The 19,199-nt window shown below is 33.1% G+C and overlaps 1 protein-coding gene across 1 annotated transcript in view; it reads right to left on the reverse strand.

Annotated features, from left to right (window-relative positions):
* The window catches only part of LOC149908754 (kinesin-like protein CG14535), a 303,719-nt gene that overhangs the window by 273,530 nt on the left and 10,990 nt on the right, over window positions 1-19,199 (reverse strand). The window contains exon 2 of the mRNA XM_090120333.1: window positions 6,940-7,031. Coding sequence (XP_089976459.1) covers window positions 6,940-7,013 — 74 coding nt within the window. The 5' untranslated portion in view covers window positions 7,014-7,031. The remainder of the gene's footprint in view (window positions 1-6,939; window positions 7,032-19,199) is intronic.

Below are 19,199 nucleotides of genomic sequence, written 5' to 3' on the forward strand. Positions count from 1 at the left end.
TATTGTGGGTTATCCATAAGAGATAGACATATACCACCGCGGACTTTTCTATAGACCTTTTCAATGTGTATAATACTTAGTACATTATTTTGATAAAACTCGTAGGGTTCAGCCTGCGTTTGCAATGTAAGCGGAAAAAATGTAATTTTTTACGACATCACTTTAGAAACCTCAAAAATAACAGTACTTCTCCACTATTTAATGGATGTTATTATACATATAAACCTTCCTCTTGAATCACTCTATCTATTAAAAAAAACCGCATCAAAATCCGTTGCGTAGTTTCAAATATTTAAGCGTACAAAGGGACATAGGGACATAAGGACAGGGAAATCGACTTTGTTTTATACTATGTAGTGATGATGATAATACTCATTACTTGATAGACGTTTTCCGGAAAATTTTTAGATTCGATAGTAGGTAGTTTATTACTCTTTTTTGTCTTTAAACTTTATCTAATACATACTAGCTCGCGGTTTCGCCCGCTTTGTCTCTCTCTCTCTATCTATTAAATAAGCCGCATCAAAATCCGCTTACATAAGGAGTAAGGACATAAGGACAGACAAAGCGACATTGTTTTATACTATGTAGTGATTTTAGTATTAGCATAGTATAAAGAGAACTTATACTATGCTATTCGTTAGGATAAAATAGTTAGGGATGTTGTATTCTTATTTTTATTAGTTAGTGTCTATATAGTTAGTTACTACTTGACGTAACGTTACATCGCTAAAAGCATTTAAAAAGAAATATAATTTATACGCCTAGCTATCGATATATAGATATTGTCATAAATGAAAAATGTGCTGGTGTTTATTTTAGTACCTGCTTATGTTTCCAGCAGAGGTCGCACGCAGCACTTTCAATGGAATATTTAGTGTGTAGTTCAAGTTACATGTGGAAGCGGTTAGAATATTATTTTGTTTGATATAGGTTTGTAACTTATTTGAAGACTTTAATTAAATAAAAAAGAATTCATCATCTGAAATCTTAAGGAATTCTTCAATCACGACTAATCTAGATTACATAATACATAATAGACTAATTAATCATACCATAACATGGCTTCGTTGTGATGTTATTCTGTGACGTAATAGAAGGACAAACAAACAAATTAATACATTTTTCCCATTCTAGTAAGTATGGATGAAATTTATTTTATTTATTTATTGAAATGGAAATCAATTAGTAAGTACGAATGATATCACTACATAGTATAAAACAAAGTCGCTTTCTCTGTCCTTATGTCCCTATGTATGCTTAAATCTTTAAAACTACGCAACGGATTTTGATACGGTTTTTTTTAATGGATATAATAGAATGGTTCTCGAGGAAGGTTTTAGTATATAATTTATTAGGTTTTAGACAAAGCGGGCAAAGCCGCGGGCGGAAAGCTAGTATTCAATATCCGCTGTCGCTTGTAACTTACAAACTCACACACGTGCTCTTGTTTATAATTTGTTGTCATCGAAAATGCACTGGGCTTCGCTCCACGGATGATGTGTTACGTATTTTTACACGACCATTAAAATAATTTACTTTTAACTCTTTTGTGCGGTTGCTAACCGGGTTTTAATTAAATGTTCAGGTGTTGAGTGCTTGGAAATTGGTAACATGGCTAAAACAGGGTTTTTATTTACATGTGTTTATATCTATGAGAGTTTATGATCTATAGAGATAATAAAGCATGTTTTAGTAACTACTTAGATTTCTACTATCAGCTAGAATACTGGGTAGATACTCTCTGTCGAAATTAGTCGCCATTGCCGAAATTCTAAATGTAGACTTTCCATGCTTATTAAAATTCCATGGTCAAATTTCTTACGTAGATTTGTTTGTTCGTTTTTAATAAACAGATGTGTGTTATTTTCGGTTTAAACATACAAAAATAATTGCAATGAAATATCAAGCTAATATCAGTCATTAGAAACATCTTAAAATTTTCAACAAAACAAAATTACAATAGAGAATAATAAAATCATTGTATAATGAATTAATAACTGTTTAATTGCGAAATTAGTTTGTATAATTTGTTCTCTTTTGTTAAGGTTTCATTAAGAAGCCTGAATTTCACCCTTTCGTTCTTAAATTGTAGAAAATTGAGGACTTGAAAATAATTAAACTGCTAAATTTTAACTACGTATTAGTGTATTGTTAAGGTTTGAGTTACCTTCAATTATAAATAAATTAAACTTTGAAATATAAGATTAACACTTGAAACTTTTAATATGAATAAACCACGATGTTCAACCTCTACTAGTCTCTAGATAACCTAAATCTACCATTTACTCTTTCAAAAAATTCTTTCGTTATATATGAGTGTAGAAAATATTCTTACAATAATATAATAACACTACAAAATAATGTAGATTGTAGAGTATAAAATGTATATGTATGTACATATGCGTGTTAAATATAATATGTACACAAGTCTCAAATAAAGTACCTAGTGAACCATAAAAAGCTGAACATAAAGAACATTGAATCGAATAACGCGTACCTACAATTTGGAGCTCTTGAAAAATTCAACAAAATATCCTCTTACCGTTCAAGAAAATAGATATGAAAAATTCAAATCATCAAATTGTTACACTCAAAGGGCGCCGCTCTTTGAAGATTGCAGTCCTAACGTACAAAGAATTATTGTACCAGGGCTGGACTTCGAAGGGTGGCAGCATATGGGGCCCTAAAGTGTCTTGAGTTGGAACCATGAAAGAGCAAATAGCTAGATAATCATATTGGCGTTATTGTAAATCAATATATAACCCATAGAGGGTATTATTACCTATAGGCATAACTTTTTTCGAAATAAATATTAAAGAGGTTGGAAATTTTTAGTTTGATTCTTTGAATACTGTTTTGTAATTATTGTCACCTACACGTTGGACCGACCTTATCGGTAAAACGACCCAGTCCAGCCTTGTAGAATGTGCTCGTAATGCTACCGATCGTCAGAAATGGAGACGTATTGTTGGACAGGGAGCGAACAAAGAAGTGACCACATCTAACAGGAATAGAGCACCATCACCATAACCAAGACCACTCTGTCAAGAGTGCACGACTAAGAAGAAGAAGAAGAAATATATCTGTCTGCACGTATTTAAAACCCTGAATGCGGCCCTGGCTAGTATCAAGTTACAGACACTCCGACAATCCCTAAGTCTAACAAATTTCTATGTAATTCAAGCCCGCACTTGTATGAGTTTACTTAATAAATTCGTGCGGTAATTCTGGAGACTTTAAAAAAATAAATTGTAAGTTAAATATAGAGAAAACATTTACAAAATCTAGAATTTTCGTTAGTACTTCAATATTATTACATTTTGTGAAGGTGAAAAAGTTTAGTTAGATAAAAATATCATAAGCATCATTTTTTACAACCAGTTGACGTGTCATTAGCATACAGATGGAATATCAGTTCACAGATTTTAATGATCATTAGTTAAACATTAATTAAAGCTGTACAGAGCCGTCTGTACTGTGGGATAGTTGCTAAAAGCGTCAAAACGTAAAGGGCGCCAAAAGCAAATGCTTTTTTAATAATTTATGAAGAGTTTCAACTTTTATAAAATGAGTGGCCAGTACTCGCTGCTTATTTACACTCTATTGTTTGTAGGGGATAAACTGAATTTAGCTGATTATTGTATTTCACGTATAAAATTCCTTTTAAAAGTTAGTTACTAATAATTTTCATGTGTACCAACTGCATGTGCGTTGACCGAAGGCAGCTAAAATAAAATAGAGTTATCCTTAAGAAGAATAGGACTGGAACAAAATAATTAATGCGTCCCAGTATGCATGCAGTATGTTGCCAGAATGTGCAGTAATAATATCTATATAAATATTTTCGCTGTTAGGTAACTAGTAGTTCGGTCCACACGGCCCTGTTTTATTCTGAAAAAATCTATACTAAATATTTTTGCTTATTGTTATTGTAGCTTTTTACTGATGAAAGAATTTATAAAAAATATTATAAAGTTATTCCAGAGATAATTTTCTACAACCTACGAAACTTTAGCTCTTTTCAATGTATTACATTCAAAATTGTGTATAATACCTATTCATTTTCAGGAAATTTTATAGCGTATTTGCTGCTCAGGTACTCATATTAAATACTGCCATGCCATAGGTTATGTAGGTATGTAAATAGACAAACATACATACAAAATACGAGTGCAGTTCCAAAAGCCAGAAATAAACAGCAAAGCGTCTTTGTACGGTCATTTGGACGGATTTGAATGGTACAGACTAATCAATATCGTCCACATTGAAGGCACATCACACGTTAATAATGTGCTGCATTACATGGACGACGTAATTAGGAAAAGTGCTGAGTAATTTGAGATTTGCTTAAGTCTAATATTTAATGTGGTAAAAATTCTTGGTGAAAATATTTTGCCTATTAAAAAATTATATTCTGTCTAATATTAAGATGCCGAATTTTCTGGTACCTTTCTTTGAATGAATTGATCTCAGGAAGTTCTGTAAATAAGAGAAATTATATTATCTCTATCTGTCTTTTTCTTTTTCACGCACTAAACCACTGAACCGATTAAGATGAAATTTGGTACAAATATATTACTTTCCTTTGAAGCCGTGGCCAGAAAGCTAGTTAGTATATAATAATTAACAAATTGTTGAAATAATTTAAATTAATTTACGTTCCCAGTTTGCTTTGTACCTTATAATACTATTTACGTCCCAAATTTCGGCTCGACATTGCATCTACATGCATAGGTATGCATTTCTTTTGTTACATGTCATTGTTGCTTGCAAATAACGCAGGAGTGCTTGCTATGGTGTTTTTGAAAGTCCTCGTTCCTAGTCTAGGAGACGGAATTTTTTTATGTTATTATGGAAAAATAGATAGCTAGAACTAACTTCTACATGTACCACGAAGTATATAGCTTCTATAGAAAGTTCTAGAAAAATCTCGAATGTAGCTTAGGTTCAAAATTATTTATGCAAAAAATTCTTAGTTTAAGGATTATACCTAGGTACTGATATACTTCGAAATTATACCTACATGTTGTAATTTTTATAATTACGTAATCCAATAAGATTTAACCAGTTGTGATTCTCAATAGGGCTATTTAAAATCAATGCGAGTGGTCACTAAAAGGTATAAAAAGTCCCTAAAACGTAAGTGAAGTCATATCCCTTCGGTACTTTCATCGCTTTTATGTATCCTGACTTTTTATTCTCCACCAAGAATCAAATCTTTCTATAAGTTTAACGCACAAATATTAATTTAACAAAGACATTTTACAAATATACAAAATAATAAAAAGGATAACCTAGACAAGATATAGGCCAAGTACTGTTATTTACAGACAACAACACATTCATACTTGTTTCAAAACATACAAAACATTTGCTTGATTAAAAAAATATAATACAATATAACTCGATGCAGCCGACCTCAATAACAGAACAATATTAAAAGAACTATACATTTAAAACCCCCATATAATTATGTCAAGCACACTACCTTTGATGTGGAATGGGATTACGAAATTAAAGGATAAAATTAAGTTGTACTTAGCTAAGCAGACGCACTTAGTATAATGTCACTCAATGGCTGAATGATGCTTTGAGAATACTTACTTAGAAGTCACTTGGAGTTAAGTCTCGACTGCCCAATTAACGGTTCGTCGGTTCACTCATATGAATCGAATTTTTGGTGTTTTAAAATTGATACGATTCTTCTTTATGTATATTAATTATGCATTTGTGTAAAAATGAAAAGGCGTGAACCTGAACCTGAGCTACATGTACAGGAATAGGAAACCTTAATAAAATCTACTACTTAAAATAAGATAGAAATCGGACGTAAAACAGTAATTTATAGCAGTAATTTATTTATTTAATAAAAGTCTTGTTATTAATGAATTTCATAATAAATCCTTAACGATCTGATCAATTTAATACGAATATACAAAATCCCAATTGAATCATATTTCATCTTTTATTCTAACCGACGACACTGTCTCTTTTAATTAATTTAATTCGTAATTTAATTTATAAACAAAAGTTCCTGAGAATTGATTGAATACAAAGTAAAGCTTCATACAAACACATGTGTTGACACACGACACTTCTGAGACGAGCTCATCAATTGTAGACAGCTAATAGACATAAATCATAGCCGACTGAGCTAAGTAATAAAGGCTCGTTTGCACTCGACTAGCTTGTAAGAATGCAGGGTTTAGATCCGCCACTTTCTGTAAAAATTTCAGAAAATGTTTATCAATATGCGTTGTTTACGTTTAATGTTGTGAAGCAAGAGTTATTTCTGAATTATTTAATACAAATTAAAGCTTAACTTGAATACATAGGTACTGAGTGATTTCCAATGTAAGTTAAACTCAAAAAGCAAATAAAATATGCTTAGTATTAGATGGTATTAGGGATGTTTTTGAAGTAGAGTTTTTTAGCTTGCATTAATTTTCTGATAAGTTAATAAAATACAATTGAAAACATAACAGAATTCGCCAGTGTCACTCTAGTCTTCGAAATTAAATGATATTTAATGAATGAGAACTAAGACAGTTACTGTCTAATACAAACGCGGCTTCCAGATTCCCACCTCTATTAATATTTGAGGACAGCTTCCCATGACACTGATATGACATATCTCGAACTAAGGTCATATGTTTTTAAGTTTGATTTTCCTTCTATTTTTCAAGGAAATACGAGAACGTTGAAAACTTTATTAATACAGCTTGATAAGAATATTAAGAATATTGATTTTTAAAAAGTGATTAAAATATACTTACGTTACTTACCTTTTTAATAAAAAAAAAACAGATTTTCACTCCCGAAGACCGAAAAAACTGTATTTTTTTCTTTATCTATTTTGAATTTTACCGTCCATACATAAAAGACTTTTCTAAAATAGTCTAAGTAGTGTCTAAGGGGCAATTTAGGACAATATACCTGTTAGCATGATGCGCCTCCTTAGAAGGGGGCATAGGAGTGGGGATCCTCCGGCCCCCCCTCACGCCGTTCATAGCGCACTCAATTCAGGGCTGAAACAAAAACATGATTTTGTGTACTTTGCTAGATATAACAGTTAGGGCTGCGATAGACGGTTTTTTTTTTGGTAAATTATTGAAAGATTGCAATTGAAAAATAATTTGGAAAATCCAAAAGTGCACGCCTCATAATTTTTTTTAATAAATATTTATTAATTATTATTTTTGTTTATTTAATAACAATTAAACCACATCGAATCAGACCCTGAAAAATGAAAGGGTTCTATTCCTGAGCTTACTCAAGCGTAAGAGAAAAAAAAAGACTCGATTAGTAAAGTATTTCAATCGCTATCGTGTTAACAAGAAAAAGGATCCGCACATACAGACACACGGACGTCCAAGACAGAACTTTTTTAAACTGTTTTTTAACTAGTTTAAATAACAAAAATGACATCAAAAATATCATGAACGTTAAAAATAGTGTTTTTTCTTAATATGTGTGTGTATGTATTATCTTACAAGTGCAATGTATGATACATAAAGACATTTTAAGTTTGAAAAATCAGATGTTTTGCGCGAAGTGACAGTAGTACCCACCTCAACGCTTCGCTTATGAGGCGTGCAATAACACAGAATATATGCTGATCACTCTACTGTTATATGAAATTTGTTATATTTTTAGTTGATTTGAAAGCAAACGTACAACGTGTTTGTATGTATCGATTAATGTGATATTATACAACTAATATTTTTTATTTATAAAACGCCAATTTCCCAATAATATCGTTTTAAAACTGTAATTTGTGATGCGAGAAGGCGAATATCCAGTAGCCTTTCAAAGTATAATCTATACTAATATTATAAAGCTGAAGAGTTTGTTTGTTTGTTTGTTTGAACGCGCTAATCTCGAGAACTACTGGTCCGATTTGAAAAATTATTTCGGTGTTAGATAGCTCATTTATCACGCTACGACCAACAGGAGAGGAGCCACGGGGGTGGAACCGCGCGGAGCGGCTAGTATAACATAAATTAGGTAGCAAATATTCTAAAGGAATTTCATACAAAAAATTTCGTTCGGACTCCACAAACGAACGCCGCGCTGTCTGACTGCGCCCTTACATTCTGTAAAGATTAAAAAATTCAACACAAACTTTATTGAAATTGTTGCTCAAAAATCCATTTTTTTCTTATCATTACGAAATAGCTTTCAGTTGTGTTTGCTTTGTGAGAATAAACGGACCTCTATAGCTATAGTTCCCACTTGTTACGATTATATTGTGTTATTAGGACATAAATATAAGAAATGAAACCATAATACTATACTTAGGAATTACTTATCACTACATACAAACAATATACAAAGTCGCTTTCTCTTTACGTAATACGTATGTCCCTATGTGTGCTTAAATCTTTAAAACTACGAAACGGATTTTGATGCGGTTTTTTCAATAGATAGAGTAATCACTCTATCTATTGAAAAAACCGCATACATGAGGAAGGTTTTGGTATATAATTTATTAGGTTTTAGACAAAGCGGGCAAAGCCGTGGGTGAAAAGCTGGTTCCAATATAAAAGTTAGTTTTGTATTTGATAATCCATATTTTATCGAATTAGAATTAATGTCACGACATGTAGGAGCGAACATGAATTAAAATATTTTTTATCTAAAGTTCAAATTTTAAGTTAAACTTTGAAGAATAATATTTTCTATATTTTAGAGTAAATTGAAATTTCCTTTGTGGCGACGTAACCGTCAACCAATAAGAGCGTTTGATCAAAATCCAATGAACCAAAAAGTTCATTACAGGACTCTTGGTAGAATCTTTTAATCTTCCTATGAATGAAAATCTCTTATTTATTGCAATTTTGTTTATATCCATATTTTTAATAACTATTTAAATAAAATACACGCAAATTTAAATGAATTTATTTTATAAGAAAAATTTTGAATTTTTTTCTCATACAATCGTTAGATAGGTACCATATAGATACGTAGGTAATACTTAAATGAAAAAACATTGTAGTTTATTCATCTTCTATGTTTTATGCATATTTCCTTGTAAATAAATATCCTGCACGACATATTAGGTAAACATCGGTCACATAGGCTAGTAGGTATAGATAGAGTTTGTACCGTAAAATACTAAATAATTTTGTCTGTAAAACAAAAATGAAAAATAACTATGCAATATAATATATACAGGGTGTCCCACTGTTGGTATACTAAGCTCAAAGGAGGTTATAGTTTTGCATACGCTGAGTACGTAAAAAATAATTAAAAAATTCCAGATTCATTTTTTTTTCAAATAGATGAATTCTTAAAACTCTATGTGTACACCCATAACAAGCGAGCCGCCCAACTTTGCCACCAGCACGTGAGCTATCGTTTAAGATTATGTTTTCATAGATAAAATGCTCATATAAGAGAAGCGGTATATGCCGGCTGCGCGAAGCTAGAGAAGAAAACATGGATTTTCAGGAAAAATTTAGCAAAAAATTTTGGACGTAATTTTTTTTTTAAGTATTTTTTACGTGATCAGTGTATGCAAAACTACAAGTTCCTTTGCGCTTAGTATACCTACCAATAGTGGGACACCCTGTATATGTTGTAATTTTCACCTGAAGAATAAACAAAAAATCTATCAATAACTAGGAACAGAAATATATCTACCTATTCTATAAGCTGTCTTACTAAAGTGAAGCTCAACTCTATAATAATTTTTACATCGAATTTTAAATTTATATTATGAACTTTCTGTAAATTATTTGTCATTAAGTATTCAATGTATTGAAATACTATAAACCATTCAATTAACATCTCCATCATTAATTACGTCATGACATCCACAATTTATTCACGACTAATAAATGCAGTCGCCACACTGAATAGCAAACAATGTACACATTTTTACGCCGTATCGCTTTCAATTAAGGGCTATTTTTGTGTCACTAATTAAGCAAGTTTTCAACACGTCTGCGCTATTGTATTCACATTGTATGAAGGTACAGAGCACGAAGGTTTGATACACTAATGACACTTCGGGATGTGCCACAGACAGCAGACTAGCTTTTCCGTTCGACGCTGTATCTATAGTCTGTGGTAAACGTTTGCCGCGAAATGCGATTTGCAAACGTTAGGAATTTTTAATCTGTATGCCTACGCGTTCGAGAATTGCTGTTCAATGAACTCTTATAAAATTAAAAATTCGGAGAACTTGGATAATAATGGTAGTCAAGGTTGGAATTGTCGGGTTGCTTCATTATTGAGCCTCGCAGTCTGGTGGATTTTGCTTTTCTTATTATAAAGAACGTCTGGGATATCGTATATACGCTATTGCTAAAGGTATTTAGAATTAATTCATCTAAATCAATCTATACTAATATTATAAATCTGAAGAGTTTGTTTGTCTGAATGAGCTAATCTCAGGGACTACTGGTCCGATTTGAAAAATTCTTTCGGTGTAAGATAGCTCATTTATTGAGGAAGGTATCATCACGCTAAGACCAACAGGAGCTGAGCACTGCGTGTAAAACCGCGGGGCACAGCTAGTAAACGTAATGACAAATTAACAAGATAAAAAGATACATATGTACATTAAACAGAACTTTTCCATAAACAGTGTACCTTACAAAAACAACTCATACAACAACTGTTAAAGTTGCTATTAGTATTCGCAGTGGGTTAGTTTTGATGAATTCGGCAGTTTAATTTAAAACTTCGTGAATGTAGAGCGGGCACAATCTTGACTTGGCGTTGTCTGAACTTCACGAGTTTGGAACTTTAGGTGCAAATAAATATACTAGATTTCTAGAAGTTTCTCTAGGTTATAAACGTTTTGACATGGACGTATAAAAAAAGACGGACGGTATATCGCCTAAACATTGAGTGAAGCCTAGTAATGGCGGCGAAACATCCATGTGTGTGTGCCATGTTGCCATGGCAACAGCTGTCCTGATGACAATGGCGGCTGTATTTTTTTCTATAAATTTTGCCGTAATAATTTTGTCATTAAAACATAAAAGAAATAACTTGCTTCCCTGTGGAATGTAATCCCTTGTGTTTTGTTATTTAAAATTGTACTGTTGCGACACCATTTAACCACGCAAGACGGCATTTTAAATATTTTTTTGTGAAACAGTGACGCAGTTAATCAGTCGGTAGTTCACGACGTAATGGCGGCCGACTAGCTTACTATGGTGAGAGTGTGTGCGTGTTTATTGTCTTTACACGATCGCTAGCTTACTATGGTGGCTTCACGTTGTTTGTTCGTAATACGGCGTCCGTCTTTTTTTATACGTCCATGCGTTTTGATATGTAAATTTATCAAATGTAGTTACGTTTATGGTCCCATTAATTAAGATTAATATAGATCTAGAGGTATGAATAGATATGCTATTAATTTTTTTTTTAATTAAAATTATTATTTGTCCAATTTTGTATTTATCTTAGTTAAGTACATTATTTACATATCCTAAACAATTAATAAACAGATAATTTCACAACAAACAGTTGTAGTAGATATTTTTTAATTCATATCTCTGTAATGAGACCAAATTTTGCAAATCATCCACGTTGTAATTTTTTAAAACTAGCCAACAATATTTCTTCTCAACATTCATCTGCGTACCTATGGCGTACCTACATATTCAAAATACAAAGAATCTACGCTCCAATAACTCTTCAAAAATATTCCACCACCATTGCATTCAGAAAATCAATCCTCGCAAATTGTATCATTAGGCGTCATGTTAACTAGATACCGCCTCATTACAGTTTCATCACTTAATGGCCGAGGTGTCAAAGGAGTCGAGTGTAGTTGAATCGTGAATGTAGCTGCGACTGAATTCCACGCAATTTTTAGCTTATTGCGTTATATACGTGGGACTTGGTACCATTGTGACAATGCTTTTGAAAGCTGTGAGCTATGTGCTTACGTGTTTTCTGAAAAAATGATGTACGGATTTCGCGCTGTTAATTATCTATTTTACGCTTCAATGAGTGGAATTAATAAGGATTTTTTTTATTTCACTTTTCTGTGAGGAATGTTCGAATGAATACGCACAGGCGAAGCCGGGTTACACGGCACAATAGCAAGTTGTCAATGTTGATTGTACTGTTTATTGTACTTTTCAAAGAAAACAATGATTAAAACATTTTTAACTACATACGGCTAATTTCTGAAACGAATGGACTAAATTTCGCAACAATTTCACTGGCTGATAGCTAAAAAATATAAATAGTATTAATTGGAAAAGTATTTATTTGTTAATATTTACTTTGTGATTGTTTAACGTCTGCTAGTCCCTTACTAAAACTTCTATTCAGTAAATACCTTTATACCATTAACACCTGATTCTAGTAAAATCATTTCAACTTAAAATATAACTGAAATAGCTTTCACGATAATTACCATTCAGCAATTGATTCCCCGTCCCCCTCTTTCACTACCTACACGAAAGGGACGGAAGAAAAGGGAATTAGATGCAATTCCATTGAATAGAAAATTCCTGAATCTCATTTAACAACTTTATTGGAGTTTTATAAGAAGCCCGCGATTGGCAATCAAACCCACGGTATCGTATTTGCATTCTGCCAGACGTGGAGATTTTATATGTTTTAATACTAGTTGCGGACCCCGGCTTCACGCGAGTAAATGGTTTATATCAGTAAGAAAAATGTAAAGGATTTCTAAAGGAAAACAAGGTGATATAATATGTAGTAAGTATCATGGACGAATATAGTTTTATATTTGTCTATGTAAGTATATAGATAGCGCCATGGCGGCCTATCACTGTGCAGTGATCTCTACCAGGTAACCACGTCGAGAAAAATAAAATCCTAAATGTGTTGTAAAAGTCTCTATTTCATTCTTTATAAGCCAATATATCTACATATTTAAATGCTTGTCACTTTAATAACTTTATTACTTTCAAGAATATCCTATAATAGCTCTATTTGTACATAAATATCGAATCTTAATACTATGTATTATAAAGGCGAAAGTTTGTATGGATGTATGGATGTATGGATGTATGGATGTTTGTTACTCTTTCACGTAAAAACTACTGAACCGATTATAATGAAATTTAGCACACATATAGAGGGTAACTTGGATTAACACATAGGATAGGTTTTATCCCGGAAATCCCACGGGAACAGGAACTATGCGGGTTTTCCTTTGAAAACGCGGGCGAAGCCGCGGGCGGAAATCTAGTTATTCATAATCCTTCCTACCTGTTTACAAACCCTTTATTATTTAACAGTATAATGTCCAATCAAGTGAAGCATCATTATGCGGAACCACGCCTACGGAGTGACTCTTAATAATTATCTGCTAAACGTGGATGTTAATTAATGTGCTGTAAATACAATAAAAACAGTTTAATAATTGTATAACAAAAGAAGTTGTTTCATATTTAGTTTTATAACATTCAAATCTATACAAAGTTGAAGAGTTTGTCTTTGTTTGAACGCGCTAATCTCAGGAACTACTGGTCCGATTTGAAAAATTCTCGGTGTTATATAGCCCATTTATATAGGATGGCTATAGGCTGTAGGTAAATAATATAATATATCAGCACGATGAGACCAATAGGAGCGGAGAACTGCGGGTAAAACCGCGGGGCACAGCTAGTACTTAATATTTCGGATTCGTATCCCGTTTCGTGATAGAATTATTTTTAAAATTGCTGAAAAATGTTGTTATTAAAAGGAAATAAAACCTTGATTATATTCCTCGATATTCCTTCATCTAATACCTATACGTAATATAGAGTTAAATACGTTACAATTTTCATCGTAATCTGCTATAAAAATCATTTCTTTTGCTAGTAGTTGATCGATATATTTTATGAAAAAGTAATCGAGGTCGTAAAGCTACAAATGGACCACTTTTATGTTTTATATCCAGTGTTACTCTCACAATAGAGACGTTTCAAGCTAAAATGCATCAACCCCTTTTTAAAAGTAACGTAACAAATAAATATACGTATCAATAGTAGGTATTAGGTACATACTATTATTATATTATATGTATACTAGCTTGAAAGACCCTTACACAGTCGATTTAAAAACTTTTCTAAGGTCTAAAACTTCTTCTAAGGTAAACTTCACATACACAGAATATTATACAATACACACACAGACATACATTTGAATCTCCTGCCTACGTCAATCTAAATTCTAAACAAATAATCATATTATCTGAAAAATTATCTCTTGATTGAAAAAAAAAGACGTGTGGCACTCGGGGACTGCCGCGGTAAAGCTATTGCATGCTATGCCTTCAAGCCACACCTCCGCGCCCGTCGGAGTGGGGAGCGTGAGGTTTTTCGTTACTAAATTTCTGGATTCGGTCCCCGCGCTCAAGGCCCGCGATAGAAGGTATGCAATAGCTTAAAAAATTATGCAGTCATCTTACATTCGTTACACAACCGTTTCACACAAAAATTGTTACAAATTAATATTAAAAGCTCAACACAGTTCAGAAATGAAAAGATGCACGTACAAGATGCAACGAGTCATCTCGGGGTGATAACATCAGCCTTTTGAGCATTGCTAAGTGCCGTGAGATTGCTGTGCGATATTTCTTATTCTGACTTTAATATGAATTGAGATAAATTAAAATTTTAAATTGTAAGTTAGTTTTAAATTGTATTAGGTGTTACAGGGAATAAAGTGCAGAGGCGAATTGAAAGCTCATAGTTAAGTTTATTGTTTTTAAATACTATTATTTTACCTATGTTATATACATTATTGATCTCCTAATATAGAAATTATGAACTGTTTTTGTAATAATATCTTTGCTAATATTTTTTAATGCTTAATAAATCTATACTAATATGTAGGTATGTATGTATGTATGGTTTTCACGCATAAACTACTGGACCGATTTTGATGAAATTTGGCACAGACAATCTTTAGACCCTGAGAAAGAACATAGGCTACCTTTTATTGCGAAACTAGATTTCCGCCCGCGGCTTCGCCCGCGTTTTCAAAGGAAAACCCGCATAGTTCCCGTTCCCGTGGGATTTCCGGGATAAAACCTATCCTATGTGTTAATCCAAGTTACCCTCTATATGTGTGCTAAATTTTATTGTAATCGGTTCAGTAGTTTTTACGTGAAAGAGTAACAAACATCCATACATCCATACATCCATACATCTATAAATCCATACATACTTTCGCCTTTATAATAGTATTAAGATATGTACCACGGGCGAAGCCGGGGCGGACCGCTAGTAAATGTTTGTTTGTCTTTCACATCGCACGATTTTTGTTCTGGAGATAGAGAAGCTAGAAATGCTATTTTTTCCGAAACATCAAACATCATTTCCATGGGAATTCTCTTGACTATCCAGTTGAAGCCGCGGGTAAAAAGCTAGTAAAACTATTATACTGATTGGTACAAACACTTTAATTTATCTCAATACACCTGTTCATACTTATTTCCTAACTGTGTTTGCTAACAAATTGCATACCCTTGCAGTAAACATTTGTTTAAAATATTAGCACTAGATAGTACGTATGTGTGCGTTAGTTGCGGTGGTAGTAAATTATTTGATACACACACAGAGATATAAAACGTTATACTATTCTCATATCGTTCGCTATTCATACATTTAAAGCAATGTCTTACCTTTATTTCAGCACAACTATTAATGACCTCATGATAAAATACAATTTGAAGACCTATGCCAATAATAATATTTTTTAAACATTATTAAAATAGCCTATATTTTGACAGAAAAACTAATTATAAACATGATGAAAACACATTTTCTATGAATACATGCCAAATGCAGTTGCTTGCACACAACGCTCCTAATTTACAATTTTGAAGAGTTTTTACCTTAATTGGCAAATCCTAGAATTGTAAACATTCTTTATTAAATAATAAAAAAACCTGTGTAACTTCAGCTTAATGCAGTAATTATTTACACGGAACATACTATTTTCAGATACCTCGAGAATTTTTAATTAAGGGGCAGTGAATAAAATGTGCTCCTTTCAATGCCACTGTTGACGCGACCTCTTAAGGTTTATGAATGTCTAATTACATGTCTTCTATGAATTAAATGTAATAATTCAACATGGCGGAATATATTTCATAATACGGTACGTTTTAATAGGTTGTTAATGACAGTAGTTGTGTAACAACAATAAATAGGAAGTTTGTAAAAGCTCATCCTTATAATTAATACGAAAATTTTCTGGGAATGATTTTGCAATTTATTTCAGTTTAAAATTTAAATTATTCAGTATACGTTGTTAAAGTACAAAGAGACTGCAAATTGGTTAAAGACAAACAAATCATTTTTTTATGTAATAAATGTGACACAATTATCGATCGATTCCAAAATAAGCCCCTCAGTTGTAATGCATTTCGAGCTTTTTAGCTTGCAAATAGCCCCTTATTTGTTTAGGCTGTCGATAAGCGAAACTCTATTATTTGCTTAAAAAATCAACACTAGGGGATGTGTAGCGTCAGCAAATATAGCATGGAAATCAATAATGAACATAGGAAGGAGTTAATATTCATGCCGATGCTAAAATTGTAACGTCAGCAGATTAATGGTCGAACTAACTTTAAATTTATTCGATTGTATCAGTATTTGCTTTTGTTCTTTGTTGAAAACAATGAAACGTGAAAATGATTTGAATGGGAATGGAATTAGATATTTTACGTCTGGTATTGGAAATTTGAGAATACGCTTGCAAAATAAACGTGAATGAATGACTAGTGAATTTTGTTGCAATATCTATACTAATATTTTTTTTTTTTTAAATAATAAATATTATAGGACATTATTACGCAAATCGACCTAGTCCCACAGTAAGCTCAGGCTTGTGTTGTGGGTACTAGGCGACGATAAATATAATACATATTTAATAAATACATATATAGATAATAACACCCAGACCCAAGAACAAATAATTGAGTTCATCACACAAATATTTGCCCTGACCGGGAATCGAACCCGGGACCGTCGGCTCAGTAGGCAATTAATTTACCACTGCGCCAACCGCGTCGTCAATATTATAAAGCTTGTTGTTTGTTTGGACGCGCTAATCTCAGGAACTACTGGTCCGATTTGAAAAATTATTTCGGTGTTAGAAAGCCCATTTATCGCGGAAGGCTAGGCTATATTATAGACTACTTATATAATTTAATCACGCTAAGGCCAACAGGAGCGGAACAATGCGGGTAAAACCGCAGGGCACAGCTATTATATTTATAAACTAGCTTACCGCCCGCGGCTTCGCCCACTTTGTCTAAAACCTAATAAATTATATACTAAAACCTTCCTCTTGAATCACTTTATCTATTTAAAAAAACCGCATCAAAATCCATTGCGTAGTTTGAAAGATTTAAGCATACAAAGGGACATAGAGACAGAGAAAGCGACTTTGTTTTATACTATGTAGTGAAGCTGTTTCGTTTATTAATAAAGGCAAAACACAATAGAATTATTGCAATAGACAAAAGATACTTTCTCTAACGTACTTTCCCACAAGAATAATTATAGATATCCTGTAACATTACCCTATTTTATTATTTCATGAAATAAACATCTGTTTCTAGTTTTTTCGATCACGTCGGTCGAACTACAAAGCGGTTCAACGACTCCGCTGTTATTCTTACACCTTTATGGAGTTACATTCATATAAACACAGGAGTTTCTACGGTTATAATAACAAATAGACACCTTTGTGTGAGGTTCGAAACGGCGCTAGTTTGATTAGGAGCTAATTTTAAATATCGGTTTTACATTGTCCTAATATTTTATTGACGCGGGTGATGAAAGCCCTTTATTTCTAGGCCCTAGGGCAATTGAGTAAAGACTTATTTGCATATGTTCAAATACCTTTTTACTTAATGTATAAGTTTCATACGTTAAAAAAAATGAAAAATGAAGAAAATAATTACGAAATGGAACTATGGAACGGAAAATATGTCCAATGTTTATATCTAGCTTATTAACATCAAACTAAGCCTAGATTTACAAAAGTGTAGCAACCCTTCTGAGAAAATTTAAAACTCATAATCGACTAACAAACTTCTGTAGCAGCCCTACACCCGATTGATTGATATTCCAGAAATCGAAATGATATATACCGGTGGAATCAAAGGCGCGTAAAGATAAACCTACAGTTTAACACTAACCACGTGGCGTGTTTCCGTGAGAATATTCTGAAAGCATTGTTTACATAGCTCCAGTAATTACCAGCGTTTTAATCAGAAATCCTCCTATTAGAGAGATATTTTTAAATCAACGTGTATGGCCTAGTTAATCGAGGTGTGGTTAAGCGAAAAACGCGGGTTAAATATCGATTCTCTGTTATTTTTCTATATGAATTGTTAAATAAAAAATAAATATGTATATTGAAACTTACATAACACGATTAGGTCTAAATATTAGGGATGAAAGTGTCCTGGGTTCGAAACCCGGTAGAGTTAATAAACATAAATTGAAAAAAAAAATCTTTATGTTTTTATCTTTTATCTTTATCTAGGTAATTATGACTGCATGAGAACTAAGGGCGCGGGCACACGATGCGTTGCGGCGCCGCACCGCAAAGATTTCACCGTGTCAGTGGGCACACGAGTGGTGCGGCGCCGTAACGTTGTTCTGTCGCAGCGGCGTCGTAGCAGCGTTGCACAGCGTGTCCTTCCTTGTGATGCAAAACAACTGAGCGGTGCCGCTCTGACGTCGCACCGCATTCACCCCTCCCCGCCTCGTCTTGGTGGTTACAAGTCCGGTGCGGCGCCGGAGCGCATCGTGTGACATGCCACAGATATTTCTATGTAAGACGACGCAGCGACACCGCTCCGGCGCCGCACCGCCGCCGCAACGCATCGTGTGCCCCCGCTCTAAGTAAGCAATAATATCTAATGTCTGCGAAAATATTTCTAAAACTTCCTAGTAATAAGTTCTTAAAGAACCACACAACAAGAGCAAATAATCACGTATGAACTGAACTAAAATTTAAGTCTCAAAGCTCATAAGCAAAGTTGTGAAAACTCTCTAATTTCCTCATTTTAGTGTTGAATTAAATAAGGGAAGTATGAAGCCACTAAAACTTTGTCTAACTGTACTAGCATTGATATTAATTATGACCGACTCGGTACACTACTTACTCAATGTTAATTAGTTTATTCTGCGTATAATTATTATGCCATGAAAACAAAACTTTTTTTTTATTTTAGAAACATACCG

Source organism: Colias eurytheme, chromosome 4 (genome assembly GCF_061535395.1).
Source record: "Colias eurytheme isolate Ceu_HAF_F1 chromosome 4, ilColEury1 Martin Lab GWU primary, whole genome shotgun sequence".
NCBI lineage: Eukaryota > Metazoa > Arthropoda > Insecta > Lepidoptera > Pieridae > Colias > Colias eurytheme.